The 22,960-nt window shown below is 37.7% G+C and overlaps 1 protein-coding gene across 2 annotated transcripts in view; it reads right to left on the bottom strand.

Moving 5' to 3' along the window:
- Positions 1 to 5,076: 5,076 nt before the first annotated feature.
- zc3h12b (zinc finger CCCH-type containing 12B) overlaps positions 5,077 to 22,960 on the bottom strand; it is a 113,242-nt gene continuing 95,358 nt past the window's right edge. For both annotated transcript variants that reach the window (XM_073058055.1, XM_073058056.1), the window contains exons 2-6: positions 19,646 to 20,430; positions 14,965 to 15,104; positions 13,509 to 13,743; positions 12,422 to 12,528; positions 5,077 to 11,493 (exon numbers count right to left, since the gene is read on the bottom strand). In XM_073058055.1, coding sequence (XP_072914156.1) covers positions 10,067 to 11,493; positions 12,422 to 12,528; positions 13,509 to 13,743; positions 14,965 to 15,104; positions 19,646 to 20,430 — 2,694 coding nt within the window. In that variant the 3' untranslated portion in view covers positions 5,077 to 10,066. The remainder of the gene's footprint in view (positions 11,494 to 12,421; positions 12,529 to 13,508; positions 13,744 to 14,964; positions 15,105 to 19,645; positions 20,431 to 22,960) is intronic.

The following is a 22,960-nucleotide window of genomic DNA, read 5'->3' as shown; positions in this document are numbered from 1 at the left end:
GTTCCAGTATTTTGCTTATGGTCTTTTGCTTAAGCAGTATATGCAAACTGTTTATTTTGCAGCTTGGTCTTTTACAGTTCTTGCCTCAAGACCATTAATGGGATATCAGAAAGCTGGTCTGTGATAAAGGTCATCATGTTATAAATCACACAAAGTGCTGGTAGAACAAAGCAGGCCAGGCAGCATCTATAGGGAGAAGCACTATCGACGTTTTGGGCCGAGACTGTTCGTCAGGACCCTTCGAAGGGTCTCGGCCTGAAACGTTGACAGTGCTTCTCCCTATAGATGCTGCCTGGCCTGCTGTGTTCCACCAGCATTTTGTGTGTATTGCTTGAATTTCCAGCATCTGCAGATTTCCTCGTGTTTGCTCATGTTATAAATGTTTTGTGTATGGGAGTTATAAATGCACCCTCGATGCATTCCTTCTGTGAAATTTCCAATGTAAAATGTGATCAGGTTACATTTTCCCAATTTCCATCCATGATTTGTTCATTGGGATATCAATTTGGAAAGTTCTGCATGATTTTGGGATGTCTAGAGAAGCCCAGATTCAATCTGTCGCTTGATGTTTTCTCACTGGATCTTTTGTCTTCCTCTCTACCTTTCTATTTGATTTTTGAGAACCAGTTGCTCTTCATATGATTATTTTCATTCTCTTTAAGATTATTTCTCAGCTAGAATTGTCATTAGGGCTTTTGTGCTTGCAAACATTTCTCATTCTTGGATGCAGATTTTATTTTATATGACTTTTGTGTTTTTTAATATCCCTGTTTATTACTTTTGTCAGATTGGTCATGGCTGACTATCCCATAGCTGTTGTCTTTATTTCATCAGTTTTTGTGGTCTGAGCTGGTGGCAAGGTTTGTGTATTTAAATGTTTACATCCCTTCCACCAGTTTCAGGGCTTCACAGATGTATAGATTATTTTGGGGGCCAGTTTAGGTCCACTAATCTTGAAATGTGCAGGATGGACAAGATGCAAAATCCTTGAAAGTAAGCATGTAGGTACAACAGGCAGTGAAGAAAGCTCATGGCATGTTGGCCTTCATAACAAGGGGAGTTGAGTATCGGAGCAAAGAGGTCCTTCTGCAGTTGTACAGGGCCTTGGTGAGACCACACTTGAAGTATTGTGTTCAGTTTTGGTCTCCAAATTTGAGGAAGGACATTCTTGCTATTGAGGGAGTGCAGCGTAGGTTCACGAGGTTGATTCCCGGGATGGCGGAACTGTCATATGCTGAAAGATTGGAGCAACTGGGCTTGTATACACTGGAATTTAGAAGGATGAGAGGGGATCTGATTGAAACATATAAGATTATTAAGGGATTGGACATGCTAGAGGCAGGAAACATGTTCCTGATGTTGGAGGAGTCCAGAACCAGAGTCCACAGTTTAAGAATAAGAGGTAGGCCATTTAGAATGGAGTTCAGGAAAAACGTTTTCATCCAGAGAGTTGTGGATCTATGGAATGCTCTGCCTCAGAAGGCAGTGGAGGCCAATTCTCTGGATGTTTTTAAGAGTTAGATAGAGCTCTTAAAGATAACGGAGTCAAGGGATATGGAGAGAAGGCAGGAACGGGGTACTGATTGTGGATGATCAGCCATGATCACATTGAATGGCGGTGCTGGCTTGAAGGGCTGAATGGCCTACTCCTACATCTATTGTCTATTGCTTTAAGTTTTCCGTATAGCAGGGCAAGCGTATCTGAATTAATACTCTTAAGTGCAACCACATCATGACCTCCCAAATTTTGTGCTCAGTGCCCTGCGATACTACCCTTTTGTAGAAGACATTCTTGCATATGAGTGAGATAATAAACAATTTGTAAGAAAAGTGGAAAAATGTGAATAGGCTCTTGAGGATGAGGCTTGATTATTATGTAGGTGGGAAATATTAAAACTGATTGCATATTTTCACATATATCAACAAACTTGGATAATTATAAATCAAATTAATAGAATTGGGAAAACATTGGCAAACTGAAAGATGTATTGCTTAAAAAGTTAGCTTTGTCACATGTACATTGAAACACAGTGAAATGTGTCATTTGTGTCAACAACCAAAAGTCAGAGGATATGCTGAGGGCAGCCAGCAAGTGCTGCCATCCTACCAATACCAATATTACATGCCTACAACTTACTATCTCTAACCCATATGTCTTTAGAATGTGGCAGAAAACCAGTGCACACAGAGGAAGCCCATAGTCAAGAAGAGAACTTGCAGTCTCCTTACAGAAAGTGGTGGGAACGGAACAGAGTTTGCTGGTGCTGAAAAGTGTAGTGTTAACTGTGCTGCTCCTGTCTACATAGCTTCAGAAGGGGAAATTCTGCTTAATAAATGTTTTTGAACTGTAATAAGCATGGGTTGCCAAATTGACTTTGGTATGCTCCAAAACATGAAGCTCCAGCATCTGAAACCTTCTGCAAGTCTATGATATGGAAGGTTAAATGAGCTGGGAAGTAAATAAAGAACAGCTGAATGCAAAATAGCAATTTCACTTGAAAGACTGTTGGGCCATTGTAAGGTAATTGGGTGATTTGGAGATGAGAGCTGGATTCTAATCATTTGTTCACTGTACATGACAGCAGACTAACATGTTCAACTAAATGAAGTGAAGATTACAAAATTTACAGGTCTGAACTCTAACAAATGGTATTACAGCCATGGATGGAAACTGCAGATTATTCTTCCAGGGCTGAGGCTTGAATTCCAAACTGCAGGGCAATAATCTAGTAGTTGCATTTCAGCTGAATTCATTTATGAGGCTGTGCGGCCCCTTGAGCATAGTCTGTCATTCAATAAGATAAAGACTAAACTTGTACATCAGCAAGTGTTATAACTGCCCCTAGACCACCTCCCTCACCACCATTCAGGACTCCAGTTGGGGCAACACTTCATCTGTGAAATTAAAAAGCAAACATGAGGAAATCTGCAGATGCTGGAAATTCAAGCAACACACAAAATGCTGGTGGAACGCAGCAGGCCAGGCAGCATCTATAGAGAGAAGCACTGTCGACGTTTTGGGCCGAGACCCTTCGTCAGGACTAACTGAAAGGAAAGATAGAGATTTGAAAGTAGGAGGGGGAGGGGGAAATGCAAAATGATAGAAGACTGGAGGGGGTGGGGTGAAGCTGAGAGCTGGAAAAGTGGATGGGGTAAGAAGGGGAGGAGAGGCATTAACGTAAGTTAGAGAAGTCAATGTTCATGCCATCAGGTTGGAGGCTACCCAGCTGGTATATAAGGTGTTGTTCCTCCAACCTGAGTGTGGCTTCATTTAACAGTAGAAGAGGCCATGGATAGACATATCAGAATGGGAATGGGACATGGAATTAAAATATGTGGCCACTGGGAGATCCTGCTTTCTCTGGCAGACAGAGCGTAGGTGTTCAGTGAAACGGTCTCCCAGTCTGTGTCAGGTCTCACCAATATATAAAAGGCCACATCGGGAGTGCCAGATGCAGTATACCACACCAGCCAACTCACAGGTGAAGTGTCACCTCACCTGGAAGGACTGTCTGGGGCCCTGAATGGTGGTGAGGGAGGAAGTGTAAGGGCAGGTATAGCACTTGTTCCACTTACAAGGATAAGTGCCAGGAGGGAGATTGGTGGGAAGGGATTGGGGGGGGGGGGGGGGGAGAATGAATGGACAATGGAGTCGCGAAGGGAGCGATCCCTGCGGAAAGCAGGAAAGATGTGCTTGGTAGTGGGATCCCATTGGAGGTGGCAGAAATTATGGAGAATTATATGTTGGACCCGGAGGCTGGTGGGGTGGTAGGTAAGGACAAGGGGAACCCTATCCCGAGTGGAGTGGCGGGTGGATGGGGTGAGGGCAGATGTGTGGGAAATGGGAGAGACTTCACCTGTGAGTCTGTTGGAGCCGTATACTGTGGCCAGTGCTCCTGGTGTGGCCTCCTGTATATCGATGAGACCTGACGTAGATTGGAAAAACCATTTTACCAAGCATCTATGCTCTATCCAGCAGAAGCAGGATCTCCCAGTGGCTGCCCATTTTAATTCTACTTCCCATTGTCACCATTCTCTTTTCCCCCTCTCACCTTATCTCTTTGCCTGCCTGATGCTCCTCCCTCCTTTCTCCCATGGCCTTCTGTTTTCTATCAGACTCGCTATTCTCCAGCCCTGTATCTCTTTCACCAATTAACTTCCCAGCTCTTAACTTCATCTCTCCCCTCCCCCCCACCTTTTAAATCTACTAATTTTTTTCTCCAGTTCTGCTAAAGGGTATTGACCCAAAATGTTGACTGTACTTTTTTTTCCATAAATACTGCCTGGCCTGCTGAGTTCCTCCAGCATTTTGCTTGGATTTCCAGCATCTGCAGATTTTCTTTATGAACCATATTTTCTGCCCCCTCGCTATCTCCAAATTTCTCCTCATCTCAACAAAGACAGAGACTGAACTCTACCAGATTTTCCAGTGAGAGACAAGTAACATTTGATGCTTTGCTTTGGTTACTTCATCTAGACTATAAATGATCAAGAATGACACATTAATTTGGAGGTACTACAGTATATTAATTGCAGACTATCACAACCCAAAATAGCTAATTTTGATTTTTCCCTGAAATTTCTCAGTTTTCCTAATCTTTTACAGTTGCTGTTTTCTGATATTATCAGTAACAAAGGAAGTACTTGAGCCTGAGAACTGGTGCGAGGGTGATTGCAAGACCTGAGAAAATTTAAAATGTGAATTAATAGAAACAAACAAAATAGAAACATAAGGATATTCTGTAAAGATTTTTACTCCTCGTGTATATGAAGGATGTAAGTAATAAAGTCAATTCAATTCATTGAACTGTAAGCCAATTGATAAACACAGGGCAATAAGCTAAATGTAAATAGCTGTCTCGATAATGCAAAAAATATTAATCAGGAAGATGCCAGATAACTTGAAATTTTGAATTTTTTCTCCTCTACTTTTAAGGATCACTAGCAACTCATGAATCAGAGATTTTGTAGTGCAGCTTTAGCTTAATTTGTGGTGCACACATTAGTAAGATAAGATTTTCTATCCACTACAAATGATACAAAAACATTAATATGATTTCCAGAAATTAAGTTTTATTGAAATACATGTCACATAAATTGAGTATTAAATTACAGTTTTAGAATTTATTTACTACAGTTTGGTTATATATGGCACTAATAATAATCGTGACCATGTAGGGGATTGTTTTTGGTAATTATAATCTTCATGCAAACATCAAACACTAAATTTCAAACATTCTTAAATTGCACACCTCATGGAACACATTCCGATGCACAGAGGTACCAAACTATTTAAAGTTGTGTCCATAATCCTTCTTGAAAAGGCACGGAAATCAATGTCACAACCCTGCTACTCCTAGAGTGCACTCACCATAAAGCTGTGAATATATTAATTACCTGAATACATACTCCATATTATCATTTTGATCCAAGGAAGGCAGCACTGCAAAATCATTGCTTGTATGCAAAGTAGGTTTTGAAGGCCACTTTCAATTAATGCCAAAATGACACTGATAGCCATGAAATATGATGCAAAATACTGTATTAAAGATTGCCAATCTTGCAGTGTTATCCTAAGACTTGTGTAAATTGTAGTTAGGAACGGTGAGGGCACTGTGTAATACTATCTACAAAGTGTGAAGCACATTGTACCATACTAATTACAGGGAGAACTGCCCTTTCTTAACTAGGACATAAAATACTGGAGTTTACAGGTCTGCCACTAATGGTTATTCAGATGGCATATCACACAGACATGAGTATTGCACACTAAACATATTTTAGCTATAGCAGACAAGTACAGTAAAGCTAGTGACAGCATGACTCATTTTAGAAATGGTCACTGAAAAATAAAACACTTGCAGTCTTAACAAGTTGCTACTGTGCAGCATAAACAAGCAACTGTAGTGATCTCTTATGAATGCACCCATTTTAATATTTACATTGTACAAAAGCCGCTTAGGCAAAAAAATTGCATTATGACAATGTGAAAATCATTAGCAGCCTTGTTATATTTATTAATACAATTAAAATAACAGCTAGTCAGCTGTGTGTTCAAAATTAGGAACATAATTATACCATTCAACACTTGGCTCAATTTATCACACATTATCCATAACGTGTTGTGCATTTAAAGGTACTGATTATATATAGAGCGCTTAAAAACATCTGCTTTTTTAATTCTCAAAGAGACAGAGACACATTTTGTCATTAAGACTTACATTTTGTTTGGGACTACAAACCCAAAGTTTTTTTTTTGTTTTACTACAGATAAAAGCCAACATGTTCATTTTTTATGGAGCAGAACAAAAACTAGATCAACCAGACTAATCTAATAAAATATATATATTATGTATATATATTTTTCCACACAATACCAAGCTATCTGTACGTAAGTTATCTAAACACAGCATATTTACCACAAACTATATGATCTCTTCAAACAAGATTCACTGAAAATTATACACTTCTTAGATTCTATCTGGGAACATGTACAAACTCCAGATATCTAGCAAAGAGAAAGCAGTTAATCAAGCAAAATAATTTTTACAAGCTTTTTACAGGAAAAAATAGAAGTCATTCAAGCTATTCTCTTCCTATTAATAGACAAAGATGTAAATGGGCTGAATGGCCTAATTCTGCTCCTATGTCTTATGGTCTACATGCAACCTGAAAAAGCAAGAACTGCAAGGGTGTCACTGAACAGCATTCAGAACATTCTACTAGTGTTTAACTTGAACAGTACAGTGCTTATTTTGCCCATGTTGCAGTTAATGCCATTCTTGCAATTGGTTGAAGAGACCATCCAACCCTCCTCACTTAATGCAAAAATAACCATTCCCAAATTGTAACAGGAAGGTTTAAAAGTATTGCCCTTTCACAGGGTTGCTGAATTTTTACATAGAATAAGGTCAGGTATTTAAGGGTACAGAATGTTCTATGCAAATACAGGGACAAAACAAAATCTCATTCTTGATATCAATATGTTGCTTAAAGCTGTAGCATTCCTTTTGTTTGGCTTCACCAGGATTTTTAAACCTACATGGAATTTCCTATACATTAATATAAGTAGCTACACATAGTTGTGTACTTACTTTTTTGACATTCTTTCCAAATTAATTTCTAAAAATCAAAAATATTTTAACTGTCATAAAAATTGTTTGAAGAGGCAATATAGATTCATGTCTGGTATTCTAATTAAGCCAACCAAAAGAAGAGGCTGTAGCTTGCTTAAACTTAGCCATATTTCTTTTAAAGAAACTTTTAAAAGATTTCCTTGCAGAGAGAGGAGCCCTCTGTTTCATAATAAGAGCAAGCATTATGCAGACAGTAAGTTTAAAAATATTGTTTCCATTAAAATTGACTGATTTTAATTATGTACATTAGACATCAATAAATGCAATAACCTAGTTCTGATACACAAAATTCAAGTCAACCCTACATGAATCTTTATATTGCAATGTTTTGAACAAAAAGTAAACAAAATACAAAACTCTGAATCATGTAACTCATTTTCTCGAAGAGGCTAAATGCATGATTCCCTGAGAGGAGGCAGTGAGTCTTAGACTAACACATACACTTAACCAAATGTGCTTATAATATTACATGTCATATTTTAATTTAACAATGTTCCACTTAAGGTAGATTAAAATGGATAACTTTATTAAGTAAAATATTCTTCATTGATTGGAACTGTGAAAAATATCCAGAAATATAGTTAAGGGCTCTCTCTCTCTTCTTCCAAAGTGAGGTGCAACAGTATTTTGATCCGTAAAACATTTTAATGATTTGGTAATTCTTTAAAAATTCTGAAGCAGGGGTGTTAGTATCTTGGCATGACACGAGAAACAAAGCAAAAATAAACCTTTTCAGGCATTTTTCCTGTAGAATAGTAAATAAATTCAGCTTAACAATTCTACTGAATTAACTGTCCATATTTCTCATGTCAGAGCAAATGCCTTTGTGAAATAGGTACACATTTATGGCATTAACAATCCTCATCTATGACTAAGATTTGCTGAACTCAGTCTGTAAAAAGAGGGGTACACAGAGAGAACAGGATGAGATAATGTCAGTGCATTATAGAATAGTGTCGAGTAAGCACACATGTGAAGGTGAAATTTTAAAAACATTGGTGGTTGGGGTATATCTGGTTTTAGTTTCAGATTTTAGGCTGCTAAAGTGAATATGGCTATTTAAAATAGCCAAGTGTTACATGAGAATAGCTGGTTGAGGTATCAATGGAAACAATATTTTTTAAATCCTAATAAATACATAACAAATAATGATACTAACACTGTACACAATGTGTGTGCACATATGAACATGAATTAAAAATTCAGGTCTACAAACTATTATGCCCAGTAAAAATTCATACATACCCATGGGCTACTCCCAGTGACACACAGTGTCACAACATTGTGGCAAGATTTGATAAAGCTATTCTACCGATGATAACTGTACATTTAATAAATAGTTTTCTACAATCAAGAAAAGAGATACAATTTGTATCAACAAACAAAGGTCATTTCTGATCATTCGAGGCATTGCTGTTTGCTGTATCGAATTGTAAATTACAAAATTAGCTTTGCTGTGTGTGTAACAAAATAACTGGCATCATTTTTAGATATCAACTCTATTATTGATTTTTACTACTCTTGTGCTGAACGTTGTTGGCATTAGCAGCACGCTAGAAAACTCACTGAAGTAAACAGTATATAGAGAATGCTAGAAACCGATGCAAAAGCAGGAAAAATCAAGTTGAAGCTGATGCTTTCCATGCTCTACACTGATCTTCACGATCTCTCCACAGGGAGTAATGAATACTCATCAGGACCAGGGTCCTGAATAACTTTATTGCCCCCCTTCTCTGAGGCACCTTCTACCTGTCTGGCTAGAATCAGCCAAATCAGCAGACCAAGATCTTAACCTTGGACTCTCATGGTCTTTATTCAATTACTAGTCATTACAAGAGCAAAGCAATTAGAACCATCTGCTAATTAGGTACAGAAAGGCCCAGATAATATTGGAATTTTAATCTATTCCTTCTATTTCTGGATAGGTACTAATTTAAGATGTTTACATTTTATAAATGTTAACATTTCTGTCAGTGTAATTTTTAAAGTAAAATTATATGACAAATTGGTAGTTCTAAGTTTAAACGATTGCAATATTATTGTAAGAAATACTACACAGCATTTGCAAGCCATTGGCAAAATGTCAGAAACAACCCTGACTGCAGCCTCACATTCCATGTGTTTCACAGTAAGAAACATTTAGGCAGTGTCAGACCTTCTCATGAAGAAACAAAGGCCCCTAAAGACCTCAACTTTCATGAAAAACTTTTTTCACAGACCTAGCTTGAAACATATCAAGCTCGTCAGATTTTAGCAATATACATTGCTTTTTAAAGATAGTGGCACATCAGTGCAGCCTGAAGACAAAAAATATAATGCTTTTAAAAAGGTGTTTTGGCTGCAAATTTTCCAACTGTATAAGGAGATTATGGTTTAAAGGAAATGGTGTGACATGCCATACACCAAGAAAGCTCTTTTTGTTGGAAACCTTAAACAGAAAATGGATACCTTACTGAACATGTAATCATGAAAATCTGAGTGGATACTTAAATATTTCTGGATTAGATTTTACACCGCCATCTTTAGCTTTTCAGTGCTTTCTTTTCTGCATGAGTTCCAAACATTGTACTACTAAAGATTTCATTTTATTTAGAATTTGTATTGTTTTAATATATAGACTTTGTTATTCATAAATGCTGAACACATTTTGAAATCAGACTGAATGGGAAATTCAAGAAAAAAAAATCAAATGGAGGGCAAATTTAAATTAGTTTAAAAAATTGATGAGACATAGCTCAAAAAGAGTGTAAGGTATTCATTTCCTCTTCAAAGCTGCCTTAACTCCCACAGATAATTGAACACCATTAAGATATTTATAACATTTCAAACCCACTGTGTTAGGCAACTCATATTTCACAAATGTTGTGCATTAAACGGACTTCTTTTTGTCTGTCCTGCATTTGGTCCTCAGCCTTCAAATAGTTTGTGTTTTACCTCCCAGATCGTAGTTGCTTGGCAACAATCTCTGCAGCAAGATGCTGCGGGTCAGTCACATGGGGGTTCTTTTCCATTACTGCATGCACTATGTCTGCTGGAAAGATGTTACAGAGGTTTCGATAGGTTTGGTACTGATGTTCTCGGATTGTCAGATGGTCCTGTTGCTCAGCAGGCATTCCTTGCCATGGTGACCTCCAGATCTGCTCTATCTTTTCTGGCATACTTCTGAACATGCCAGGATCATAATTGGGCTGCATCAGGTTATTAGTCAAAGGATATGAAGGGTACCTATAAGAGTCTGTAACACATGGCAAGTGGTCCCAGCTAGTATGCTGCTCTCTGCAGAGTGGAGGTCTTCGCTGTCTCATTGGATTACTCTCATACAGTCTTGAATCAGAAATACTGTCTAGCCTAGTCATGACAAGAGCCCGTCCTGTTTGATTATTAGTAGATGGATGAATTTTCTGAGGAAACGGATAATCTCCAGGACAACTGGAACGAGCTCCAACTGCAGAATGCTGGATATGAGGTACCAAGTGGGAGACTGACTGCTTACGCTGGGGCTGCTTTGGCTCCTCGGGCCCATAGCTCTGTACTCTTGTTATGGGCTCATGGTAACCATGAACAAAAGGTTGGAGTCTATTATGTGTCTGTGGTTGATGAGCTTTCACATTCTCTTCTGGGCCTGTATCCACAGTGCCTAGGTATGCCAAGTCATTGTATGAAGAATAGGAGTCATTTCCTGCAATGCAGGTTTCTGAATGAGGACTGGGGTTTCTGGAATACAAACCATGATCCGAATCTAACCCATAATAACTGTCGTGGTTACGCAAACTATTCATACTTAAATTTGAGAAGTCATTTATCATGGAATAATAGCCAGTGTCCAGAGTCGAGTCATATTTTGGATACTGCTCTGTGTAACTCACAGAATTCCCATGGCTGTTGGTTACAAGGATGGGAGGATAATGCAAGGTGGATATATGCTCTTGTGAAGATTTCTGGTGAGTGAATTGCTTGGAACATGGCACAGGGCTGCTTGCAGATCTTGTACTCATGGCACTGGCTGCGTGGTTTTTATTAGCTTGAAATGCAGGTACACTAGATGCAGTGACCAAAGAAGGCACAGAGTTAGTCTCGAGTCTGTGAGCGGGTGTCAGTCGCTCCTCTGGCTCACAAACAACAGATCGTATGCTGGGGTCAGACTGGCGCTTTGGTGCGACGCGCTTGATCTCAGAGACCGCTTCACCTTTCACACCAGATATAGCGATGCCACATTTTGCCAGGGCTCCTTCACTCATAGTTTTCACAGCAGATAACTTAGCACTTGCACGAAGCTCATCGGCAACTGAGCGCTGTAGCTGGTTAACACGTTCAGGGTGGTAGTATTTACACTTGTGTCCATAAGTGCACTTCTTCCCTATAAATCATAAGCAGAGCCCAGAATGATCAATACTGATAAGCATACTTCCCATCACCTGACATTCATCATCACAAGCTTGCAGGTGACACAATAATTGGCAGAGTTATGGATAGTGTGGAAAGTTGTCACAGGATACAGATCAATTGGAAATAATGGCAGAGAAATGATAGATGTAGTTTAATCCAGATAAGTGTGAGCTGTTGCAATTTGGGAGGTCATATGTAAGAGAAAAGTGTACAGTAAACGGCAGGATTTTTAAAAACGTTAATATACAGAGGGATCTTGTGATGTGAGTTCAGGAAAAGTGAAGTAAGCAGATGTGACAGCAGAATTTGAGGCACTTAAGACAAGCACACAAATAGATGATAGGACGGAGGGATGTCGATCATGTGCAGGCAAATGCAATTACTTTAAATTGGCATGATGGTCAGTAAAGGTGTCGTGGGACTAAGGACCTGCTGCTGTGATGTAAATAAATACTATCTTTAAAAAGAATTATTTCAAAATGTATTGATAAGGGTGATTTCTTCTTGCCTTATGGCCTAATGATTAATGGTATCACTCAAATCTGAAGCTTAATGCTTGATCATTTGGATCACTGGACTAGTGACATAGTCTCTTTTTTTTTCCTGATCATTATTGATCCCTCCATGTTTCATATCAAAGATTGTTTTTTGTAATTAATTGTGAACCATTTCACAGAAGAATACACCTGTACACATGTAACTGTTCGGTCATATATTTATGGAGTCATCACTTGGATGTGGCAAGACAGACAGCCAGCACCCATCAGGAGAGGAGAAGAGAGTGGTGTATTAAACCAGAAAAATTCTTGATACTTAGTGAACAATTGCAAAATTAATCAAAAGAGTGATTAGGTAACTAGATTTACAGGTCTAATTTGCAGCAAGCAGCTAATACTCACCATAAGGGCAAGGCTGTTTCTTATGTTCAGGAATAACGGGACGCTTTCGCAGGAAATTATCCAAGCTGGGACCATGACGTCCTAAAGGATCATCAGGTGGCATAAACCTTGAAGTGGTGAAACGACACTTTGGTCACTTACATTCAAAATATAAATTTTGCTTAGTGTAATGTTTACCCTACTAGCTTTCATCTTGTAACTCAGACTGAGCAAATGGCTCTATGTCACAGTTGAAAAGAAATTTACAATATTGTGCTGATGTCACATTTTTATTCATCTAGAAATATTAAATTGCAAAGGAGTTACAGCACAGAAAGGACCAATAAGCCTGGCATGTCAATGTCAGTAGAAAAACGTTCACTTTCAAAACTGAAGCTGAGCTTTCTTATTGGGGTACAGGTGTCCCCCGCTTTACAAAAGTTCGCTTTACGCCACATCACTTTTACGAAAGACTTACATTAGTACCTGTTTTCGCTAACCGAAAGAAATACGAACAGGATTTTCGCTTTTACGAGAAAAGGCGCCTGCTTTAAACTTGTGTTTACCCCGAGAAAGACTACCATGACTGTGAAGCCTTGTGTGGGCAGGTGTGTGCACGTGTGTACATGCCGATTTTTTTCTACAAATCGGTTTTGGTTGAATCTTCCCAATTCTAGTAAGTGAAACTACACTGTACGTATATAATTTCTACTTTATATAGGCTGTGTATTTATCATATTATTCCTGCTTTTACTATATGTTAGTGTTATTTTAGGTTTTATGTGCTATTTGGTATGATTCAGTAGGTTATTTTTTGAGTCTGGGAACGCTCAATAATTTTTCACATATAAATTAATGGTAATTGCTGCTTCGCTTTACGCCATTTCGGCTTATGAAAGGTTTCATAGGAACACTCTATTTTCGGATAGCGGGGGAAACCTGTAGTAATTTCTATCCCATCTATATCTTTATTTCATTTGGAAGGTTTTGATATCAGCACTAGATGTTTGAAATTCAAAGCTTTTCATTCAGCAGGCATTTTGATGAGTGTAATTTAAGAAAAAAATACTGAAAATATTTTAAAAATCCTTGTATCAACCTTACTCACTTATCATTCACGAACGAATACATTAGAAGACGTTCCTCTATAAATTTCTTCCACTCAGGTTTCTCATTCTGCAGATCCCTGTAGTTATCATTTGACACAATAATGCCATCTGATTCAAAGGCCAGCTTTACTATGAATCGATCGTCATAGCAGACCACTCTTCTCCCTTGCACCCTTCGGGATGGTGTAAAGACCAGGATTTTCTCTTTCTCAAGTTTCCGTAATATTTCTTGATCTGTAGAGTTAAGGAATTATTTGGCATTTTAGAAAATGCACGCACATTCAATATGGTAATAGTAGGATAGTCTTAAGTGCAACTCTTTGAATACACTAAAACCGTATGCATCAACTTATTCTCTACAATGCTCAGAAACAACTCTCATTGTCCCACTCTTGTATAAAACATAAAATGTGAAAATAGAAAGTGCAAAATGAAGATCCTGATCAGTTATCTTTCAGCTTGGAAACCTGACCAGTGCAGATTTAGCAAAATTTAGTTAGTGTTTTGCTAATGGTCTCTGGGATAGGGACAGATCAAAATAGATCTTTAACACACTGTAAAATATCTTTAACATTAGCCACTGTAGTTAATGGATTTGGGAGGCAGAGTACAACACAGTAACATGCTATACTATTCAACCAAAGGATGATTTTCTAGGCATCTTGATGTTGTAAATGATGTTACCTACAATAAATAATGCAAGTTAAGATTTGTGGACTAATTTTTGGTGACTATTCATTTGGATTGGTTCCACCATCTGCCAGCCTTGGCTGCCCTGATTCTTCCATACCTTCAGAAGGAAGACTAATTTGATCTTATGAAGCAGATTGTATTTCAGAAAACCTTTCCGCCCTTTATGGCTATACAATATGGCAAACCATGTAGGAATAAGAAATACATTTTGTTAGAAAGTAGCACTTCCATACAGCAGTAAGCATGTGATATAGTAGAAATACTCATTGAACTTAGCTTCCAATAACTTAAATAGAACTTAATTTCAAATGTTCGATTCAAAGTATAAAATTTAATACAATGTATAACTAGGGAACATAACAGTTTACCTACTCCTGCCCTTGTTTTTAAATGTATTTTAACCTTTCATTACAATAGGTTTTTAAGAAGTTATTTATCTACTCACTATTAGTGCTGGAAGCCAATGCCTTTACTACAGCCCGTCTAGATCCTACAAATGGTACATACCCACTAATAATGAGTGAGTAAACGTGTTCTCAGACATGTTCAGTGATAGTGAGTCATAATGCTGCCCATTATCCATTCTGAAACTGTGCTGATGGTCCCCGTTTGGAGAGTTAACCTTCCCCCACTCCACCCCAGGTCTCTTTTCAAATACAGTACTGCTGGGATAGAAGTACATTTCCAACCTTTTCTATTTTTACTTCAGGTCATTTTTTGAAATGCCATCGATTTTACGTGATCATGTTGATGCTGGACTACCTTTGATTGGTGCATCTGGTCTGGACTGTTCTTTTCTCCAAGCAGGAACAAACACTGTGATGTCCTTGTGTCCTTTTTCCAGGAAATACTCTGCAGCTAGCTGAATTCCCAGGCAAGAGAACACTTCCTTGTTTCCATGACTACAGGAGGAAATTAAGGTTTTAATCAATTGTGCTCTAAGTGTGACCTTGGCTGACATTCAAACTAATGAAATTGGTAAGCCACATAAGTGGAAAAACATGGGCACAAAGAATTATTTTAATTATTCAACATTTGTATGACAATTAACATAAATAACTACATTTTTCAAATGAAGAAAGGAAAGAGTTTTTAGTAAGAAATAATGTTTCATTATATAACATGAAGGTTTCATAATAGGATTTTAAATTAGATGCACAAGTTAATTGCAGTTTACAAGAAAAAGCTTCACGGTTTGTTTCAATAAATTAGGTTGCTTGGCATCTCATAGTTACATTCTGATTATGAGAAAAGGTTTGCGAAGACACAAAGAAATCGGTTAACTCAGTCACTCCAGAAAATTAGATCTAAGAGAAGAAATGTCTATTTCATTACCGAGTACCCAGAATTTTAGGGAAGACACAGATGATGTCATGAAAAGCATCACTATGCGTAGGCCTTTGTGGGAGGAATTAATTATATTCTCTGGAATATCAAAGAATCTATAAAAATAGATCCAGCTGGGGTATTATACGTTTCATGGCGTCATATTCAACCATTTTCTGCCTTCATTTTTTAAAGGACTGTTAATGCACCATCAACAATATATTATAGTCCTGCTTGTCACTATTTCTTGTCAAAGGATTTTTCCCTTTTGGTTTTTCATTTTTATTTTGTTGTATTTTATATAGCCCCTGGCCAGAAATGTGTTTTCCAGACAGATGTTGTATAGTCCATCCTAACTTCTACCAGTGGACATCTTGAGGGCTTGGATCGTAGGAAAAGAATTACACACAGAGGGCAAGGTGAAGTATCAATCAGGAATACAGCTTTAAAATAAGAAACAGAAATCATAGATATGCAACAATCAAATGTTGTGAGTATGCATGAAAAAAATTAAAAGGGAGTGGAAGTCTATAATAAACGTTCACTTTATTTGTTTGATAAGTTTCTCCTCTCTGGCTTGTTTAACCTTTCATTTATAAGCCAGGACAGAGTTAGCAGCCCACCATCACAAGCATAGTGCATCAGAGCCAAGCCTAAACTGTCTTCATGTGGCACCTACATTCACATGCTTTACAAGAGAAGAATGAAGATGATTTCAGGATAGCAAATAGATTTGTTCATTGTCTCAGTAAGTGGGTGTGAGTCGTACTACACCACCCACTTACTGAAATCAGCCACCTCAGCACAGAGGGGACAACCTAAGTGTGGCCTTATCACGACAGTGGAGGAAGCCATGGATGGACATAACGAAATGGGAAGTGGAAGTGGAATTAAAATGGGTGACTATCCTTTACTATCCAGGGCCCTTATTAGATATTCCAGGTGAGGCAACACTTCATCAGTGAGTCTGTTGGTGTCTTATACTGTGTTTGCTGCTCCTGGTATGTCCTCCTGTATACCCAGTGGAGATTGGGAGCCTGCTTCGCCGAGCACTTACACTCCATCGCCAGAACAAGTGGGATCTCTCAGTGGCCACCCATTTTAATTTCACTTCCCATTCCCATTACGCTATGTCCACCCATGGCCTCCTCCAATGTCACGAAAAGACCACACTTAGTTTGGAGGAACAACACCTTATATTCCGTTTGGGTAGCTTCCAACCTGATGGCATGAACAGTGATTTCTCAAACTTCCAGTAACGCCAACCTTATCCCCCCACATCATTTCCCATCCCCCTTTCCCCCTCGTATGCTATCTCCTTGCCCATCACCTCTCTCTGGAGCTCCTACCCCACCCCCACCTTTTTTCTTTTTCCTTGGCCGTCAGTATCTTTCACTAATCAACTTCCTAGCTCTTTGTTTCATCCCTCCTCCTCCTAATTTCACCTATTGTCTGGTGTTTTTCTCTCCCTTTCTCCCTCCCCCCCCCCCCTTTCAAATCTACTCTTCAGCATTTTTCTCAGTCCTGCTGAAGAGTTTCGGCCTGAAATGTCAACTGTGCTTTTTTCCACAGATGCTGCCTGGCCTGCTGAGTTCCTCCAGCATTTTGTTTGTGTTGCTTGGATTTCCAACACCTGCAAATTTTCTCTTGTTTGGGATTCCCAAATTAGTTTTTGGCAGAGAATAGGAATCAAAGCTGCTTTTTTTAAATTTAAGTTTGTAGAGAGCTGCACAAGATTAACAAATTATAACAGTATTTCTTAAAACAGAAACAAAATAATATTCATGTCACTGAAAATATGATATTAAACCAGAAAATACTGTAAGTATTCAGCAATCTGAGGGGATCTGTGAAAAAAGTAACACAGTTAACTTTTCAGATCAATGTTCTCTCATCAGTGTTGAAAGCATCAGGTGACAATACAAACTATAAAATGCAGAGGATGGCAGGTGAGATTGCAACTGTGGAAAAGAAACGGAGACAACCTTTCAGCAGATCTGGATTACAGAAAAAAAAAGTTCCATGATTCTACAAATAGCATTCTTCCACTGAAAAGTCAGAATCAGTATTGACTTCAAAGTTACAAATTAAATTTATTATCAAAGTACATGCATGTCACCATATACAAGCCTGAGATTAATTTTCTTGTGGGGATATTCAGTAGATCCAAGAAACACAATAGAATCAATGAAAGACCACACCCAACAGGACAGACAGACAAGCAATGTGCAAAAGACAACAAACTGCACAAACAAAAAATAATAAATAACTCAATGTGCAACACTTCATCACTATGTGCTCGCCACTCCCTCCTACAATTTAAAGTGTCCACAGGGCCCACATGTCCAAAGACAAGCTATCTTGTTTTTATCCGGATATATCTCCCTATTGCGATAGATGTAACAATGGAGAGGCTTCATTAATCCATATGTTTTGGACATGTCAGAGTCTTGAAAAATACTGGAAGGAAGTATTCCACACTTCTTCTGTACTTTTTAAAGTAAATTTTAAGCTTAACCCTTTGACTGCCTTGTTAGGTATTGTTGGAGAAAAAGGCATAACTTTGGAGACATCTGATTTGCATATACTGGCTTTCATTTCTCTTATAGCTAGGAGGGCGGTGTTGCTTAAATGGAAGGATGTTGCTCCGCCCACTCACGCTCAATGGTTACGTGATGTTATGTCATGCTTAAATTTAGAGAAGATCCGTTGTTCAATTTCTGATTCTAACCAAGATTTTCAAACATTGTGGGGACCATTCTTGAACTACTTTCAAAACCTTTGATTTGGTGATAAAGTACAGATGTTAGCTAATAACATAAATCACTATGTGATAAGGACTTTTTTCCGTCTTTCTTTCTTTACCATACAGCTTCGACTTTGGTAGAGGGTTTAGATTTTTTTAATAATAAAATTATTACAATTCAAATTACAATTTAATTATTGTACGTATTTGATTATGAATATAGGGTACTACAATTGCAAGTGTGATTTAAAAATAATGTATTCGGTACTATTCTATCTTTTTTTATTCATAATATATATCCTCATGTACTCTGTATTCTTCTATGTGAAAATTAATAAAAATATTGAAAAAGAAAGACCATAAGATGAAGAGTCTTGAAATTGAGTCCATTTGTTGTGGGAACAGTTCAGTGTTGGGGGCGAGTGAAGTTATCCCCACAGGTTCATTTTAACTGGTGAATTTTAACGATAAATAAAAGAGATAGATGTGAGTATTAGCATGTTCTTTAATTCGAAGGAATTTCAAGGGCAGGTAAAGATTATCCTGTGGAAGATCTGGTGCATTACAATAATACAACAAACCCAGTGTGGGCAAGCAGTAGATTAATTTAAGCACTCATATCTTTGTTTCCATTAGTCAGTGTTATGCTTGTGATGGATCCATGACTGGAACTGTACCTGTGGTGTATGGGATGAATAGAATTTACTTTGTATTGTCCATAGTCATGTGTACAAGCTAAGCTCATGTACCCATCTTCTCACTTTGCTGGAAATGTGCACAGGAAAAGTTGGAAGAGAGGGGTTGCAGAATTCAGTTGCCATGAGAGCTAACCATGACTCTGGCGAAGAAGAGCTTAATTATTCTATTCTGGGAGTGATCATTCGTAAATGAAATAATGACTTTCTGTATGGTAATTTCCCATGTTACACATGTAGGTAATACTGGATATCCAGTATTCTGGCTGCTGGAGGTGGGATAGAAGACTGGTGAACTGCATGATACACTGGGGGATCATAGTGATACCCCAGGAGTGCCCAAAGAATGTAAAAGTTACAGTTAATAACATTTTTAGCCACCAGAAAAGCATGGTCACCTGCAACCATCCAAAAAAAGAAACAAAAAAATTAGCGGGGTTTTTAGCTCCTACAAAATACTGTATCTACTGGCCATCTGCTACACATGAATTGTATTGGGTGGGATTCTGATGAACGTGTGTACAAAAGAATAGGTGATCCCCAATAATAGACCTATACCCCAAAGAGGAATCAACAGCTTGGAAACAAAATACAAAATACTCATTATTTTGTAAAAACAATAAAATAAAAATATACACATGCAGTGTGACATAACTTAAATTTGGTTTGGACATACCTCATTGCCACATTACTTCCATCGATGACTATAGGTCTCAAGTTGTCAGAATCATCCACCACTTCATCCTCCAAAGACAGTTCTGGGCTAGTGATCTCCTTCACACACTGGCCCCTTGGTACAAGGGTACCGGAATTACCCATGCTATTCGGCTGTGGCTCCGATTCACTTTTGTTACCAAGTCTGACCAGTTCCGCTAAAATGTCATTAATAAGAGCATCTGACCCCAGTTTATTGAGCACAGTTTGTATCTGTTCTCCTGAATATCCTAGCTTTAAGGCAAACTCCATCTTGGCCTGGTATTCTTTATCTAAACTTGTAGACTTGCAGCCTTCATCAAATTTGGATTTATTATCCTCACTCTGAAAATCCTGCAGGACACTGCACTTGGAAAGAACAGGTCGTTCAAGACAAGGAGAACGGCAGAGTTGTCTGTGTGGTTTGCTCACAATCTCATTCCCTTTTTTCTTATTAGGGAGTTGTTCTGTATCACTTTCGGAGCTTGTCCAGTCCTCAGAATCTGACCTGCAGTCACCAATGTCTAGATGAAGCTTCCTGTCTTCTTTGGAGGAGCTGTTCTCCATATTCAACTTCTCAAACATTGACCAGGCAGTCATTACGTTAATTTGTCCACCTGTTATTTCAATACTCTTCTCTTTTATTTCTAGTACGGCTTGACTTTCATATTCAATTGTATCCTTGAGCTCAATTAATTGTTTCCGCAAAGTTGATGTAATAATCTCGCACTTCTTGTGGTCTGGAGAGCACAAGGATAATACATAATCCTGGAAAAGGAAGGAGGATAATTTAGAAAAGTCTGTTAAATCCCCCAAGAAAACACACATATAAATTAGGAATTTTTATCCATCAGCCTTTTAACTTCACCTCCAAAAGATCTTGATATAAAACAAGAGGTGCACACAGTATTCTGGCAGGCAGATTTGACACTGAAATTACAGACTGAATGAATCAGCTGGCAGATACTGTAGAGTTCCTTCTAACTCCACATCGATTTCAGCCATTCAAAACAGTTCATTGCCATTTCTCAGTGATTAAAAATGAACAATAAATACTGATCTTAGCAACAAGAATCATAGCCTTGAATGATTAAAAAGTCAAAATGAGGTGGATGGAGAAGAATAGAAAATAGAAATGCTTAAAGATTATGAATAGAAGTTTATAATACAATCAAGTTTATAATATGAAGTTTACTGCAGAAAGGTTTTTATGAAACTTTTCCTTTGTTTTGTTCATAGCTTTTCAATTCTAGAGCTCCCTTTAAAATTAGTATGTCACCATAAGTAGTGCATAACCTTGTGATGACAATGTCATGATGAATATTGAACACTGACCTTGTTTGTGATATTCAGTGTATGACCACTAAGGAAAAACTACACCTAAAGTGGATTTTACGCACTGCTCTCTGCTTGCTGAGTGAAAAAGGAAGATGTGGTGAAGGCGCTATGTCAAATCATATGAGAAGTGAACTCAGGAAGAATTTGTTTCCATGATCTATTCAGCAACATTTTGCATTCCACCTTAATTAAACTACAAGAATTTTGTTTAATATTGTTCAGGTAATTTACTATTTCAGTGTTAAATGCTTAAATAACTGAAGTTGCCAAACTTCAAAATAATTATCTGTAGTGTGACATTTATATGATAAATCTGTCTTTAAAATAGTTTCTAAATCTGTATAATATAATAAAAAATCATTTAAGATTCACAAAGCAAATGAGGCTACCATTTAATCTACTAAGTCATTTCTAGGTTTAGTATCACTTCTCTTTGATTCCAAAGGTCAATCAGTAATAACTTTAGTGGTATTCTCTATATTTTGGAGATACATTGGGGGACAAGGAGAGAGAAGGTGGAAAGAGAGAAAAAAACTGAGATTGTTCAGTACCAGAAAGTTTTTTCAGGGAACTAAAAATAAAAGTGGCTAACTACTGTCAAATTACATCAGAATTTTGCAAAGCTATTGCAGTTTTCATCTATTTCCTAAATTTTATAAGGTTATATCTATAATTTTAATGATCAAGGCACAGGGAAACACTGAAGTTTATGTTGTGTTTCCTGACTGTCTAACAATAAAATAAATAGGAGTTGGTTCTAATTGGAATATAACATACCATTAATTCTTTATTACTTATTTATTCTTTGAAAGATAACTTTAATTGCCAAATTCTTTACTGTTTTAACCTCTGTTCTTATAATTAATTAAAGATTGTGTCTTAGAAAATTGACTTGCTGGCAATTAAGATAAATAGAAAACTTTTCTAATTCTCTCCCTCTCCCTTGCACACACCTGATGGGATTACCACCAAAACATCAACAACTCTCTCAACTCTTTACATATATTGGCAGGGCTGCCATTTCTGTCCAGTATTGCATACAAAATGCTGGGGGAAATCAGCAGGTCGTGCAGCATCTATTGAAAGGAACAAACAGTTGATGTTTTGGGCCAAGGCTTTATCACGACTCGAAAAGAAGGGAGAAGTTAGAATAGGTGGGGGAAAAGGAAGGAATACAAGTTAATAGGTGATAGATGATGCCAGATGAGGGGGAAGGCATGTGGGGAAGGAGGGTGAATTGAGAAACTATGAGGTGAAATGTGGAAAAGGTAAAGAGCTGAGGAAGAATGTATCTGATAGGAAAGGAAAGTGAACCGTGGGAGAAATGGAAGGAGTAGGGAATCTTTCCAGTATTTTATGGTTTCTGAATAAGAAAATAATCTGCACGAAATGTAAAACGTTCCCTATACAAGAAAGCTATTCCAAGTGGTATAAAGAAAATAGTCTCAGCGTTTTACTGCATGTGATAACATCAACCACATTTATTACAATAGCATGAATAAGATTTTATTACTGTGGATTCCAGTTAATTGGGACACGTCGGGACAGTGCATTTTCACCCAAATAAACAGCTGCCCAATTAGCTGAAGTTTCATGGAAGCAGTTAAAAAGGTATAAAAAAAAGGCAGGCTACCATTTAATTGAGTAACAAATTACATATTTAAATAAAGTACAGAACAAATTAGGATACTACCAATTCTACTACAGTATTATAAAGTTGTATATCGGTTCCTAATAGTTATCAACAGAGGAATTCATCCAGTGTACACTGCCGTTCTTCTGATTGACTGTAAATGAACAAAATCAGTGTAGACACACAGTGAAGATAATGGACTGCCTTCATACAATGCTATTGAGATTGCATCTTCCAAATCTTCATTTTCATTGTAACATCCAAGATCATTGTCAATACCTTCAAATTCTTCATTCTTCAACTTGCTGAAGTAGTGAAATAATTACA

The sequence above is a fragment of the Hemitrygon akajei genome, chromosome 10 (assembly GCF_048418815.1).
Source record: "Hemitrygon akajei chromosome 10, sHemAka1.3, whole genome shotgun sequence".
Classification (NCBI taxonomy): Eukaryota; Metazoa; Chordata; class Chondrichthyes; order Myliobatiformes; family Dasyatidae; genus Hemitrygon; species Hemitrygon akajei.
Note: the sequence above shows the minus strand (reverse complement) of the source record. Positions and strands in the feature narration are given on the sequence as shown.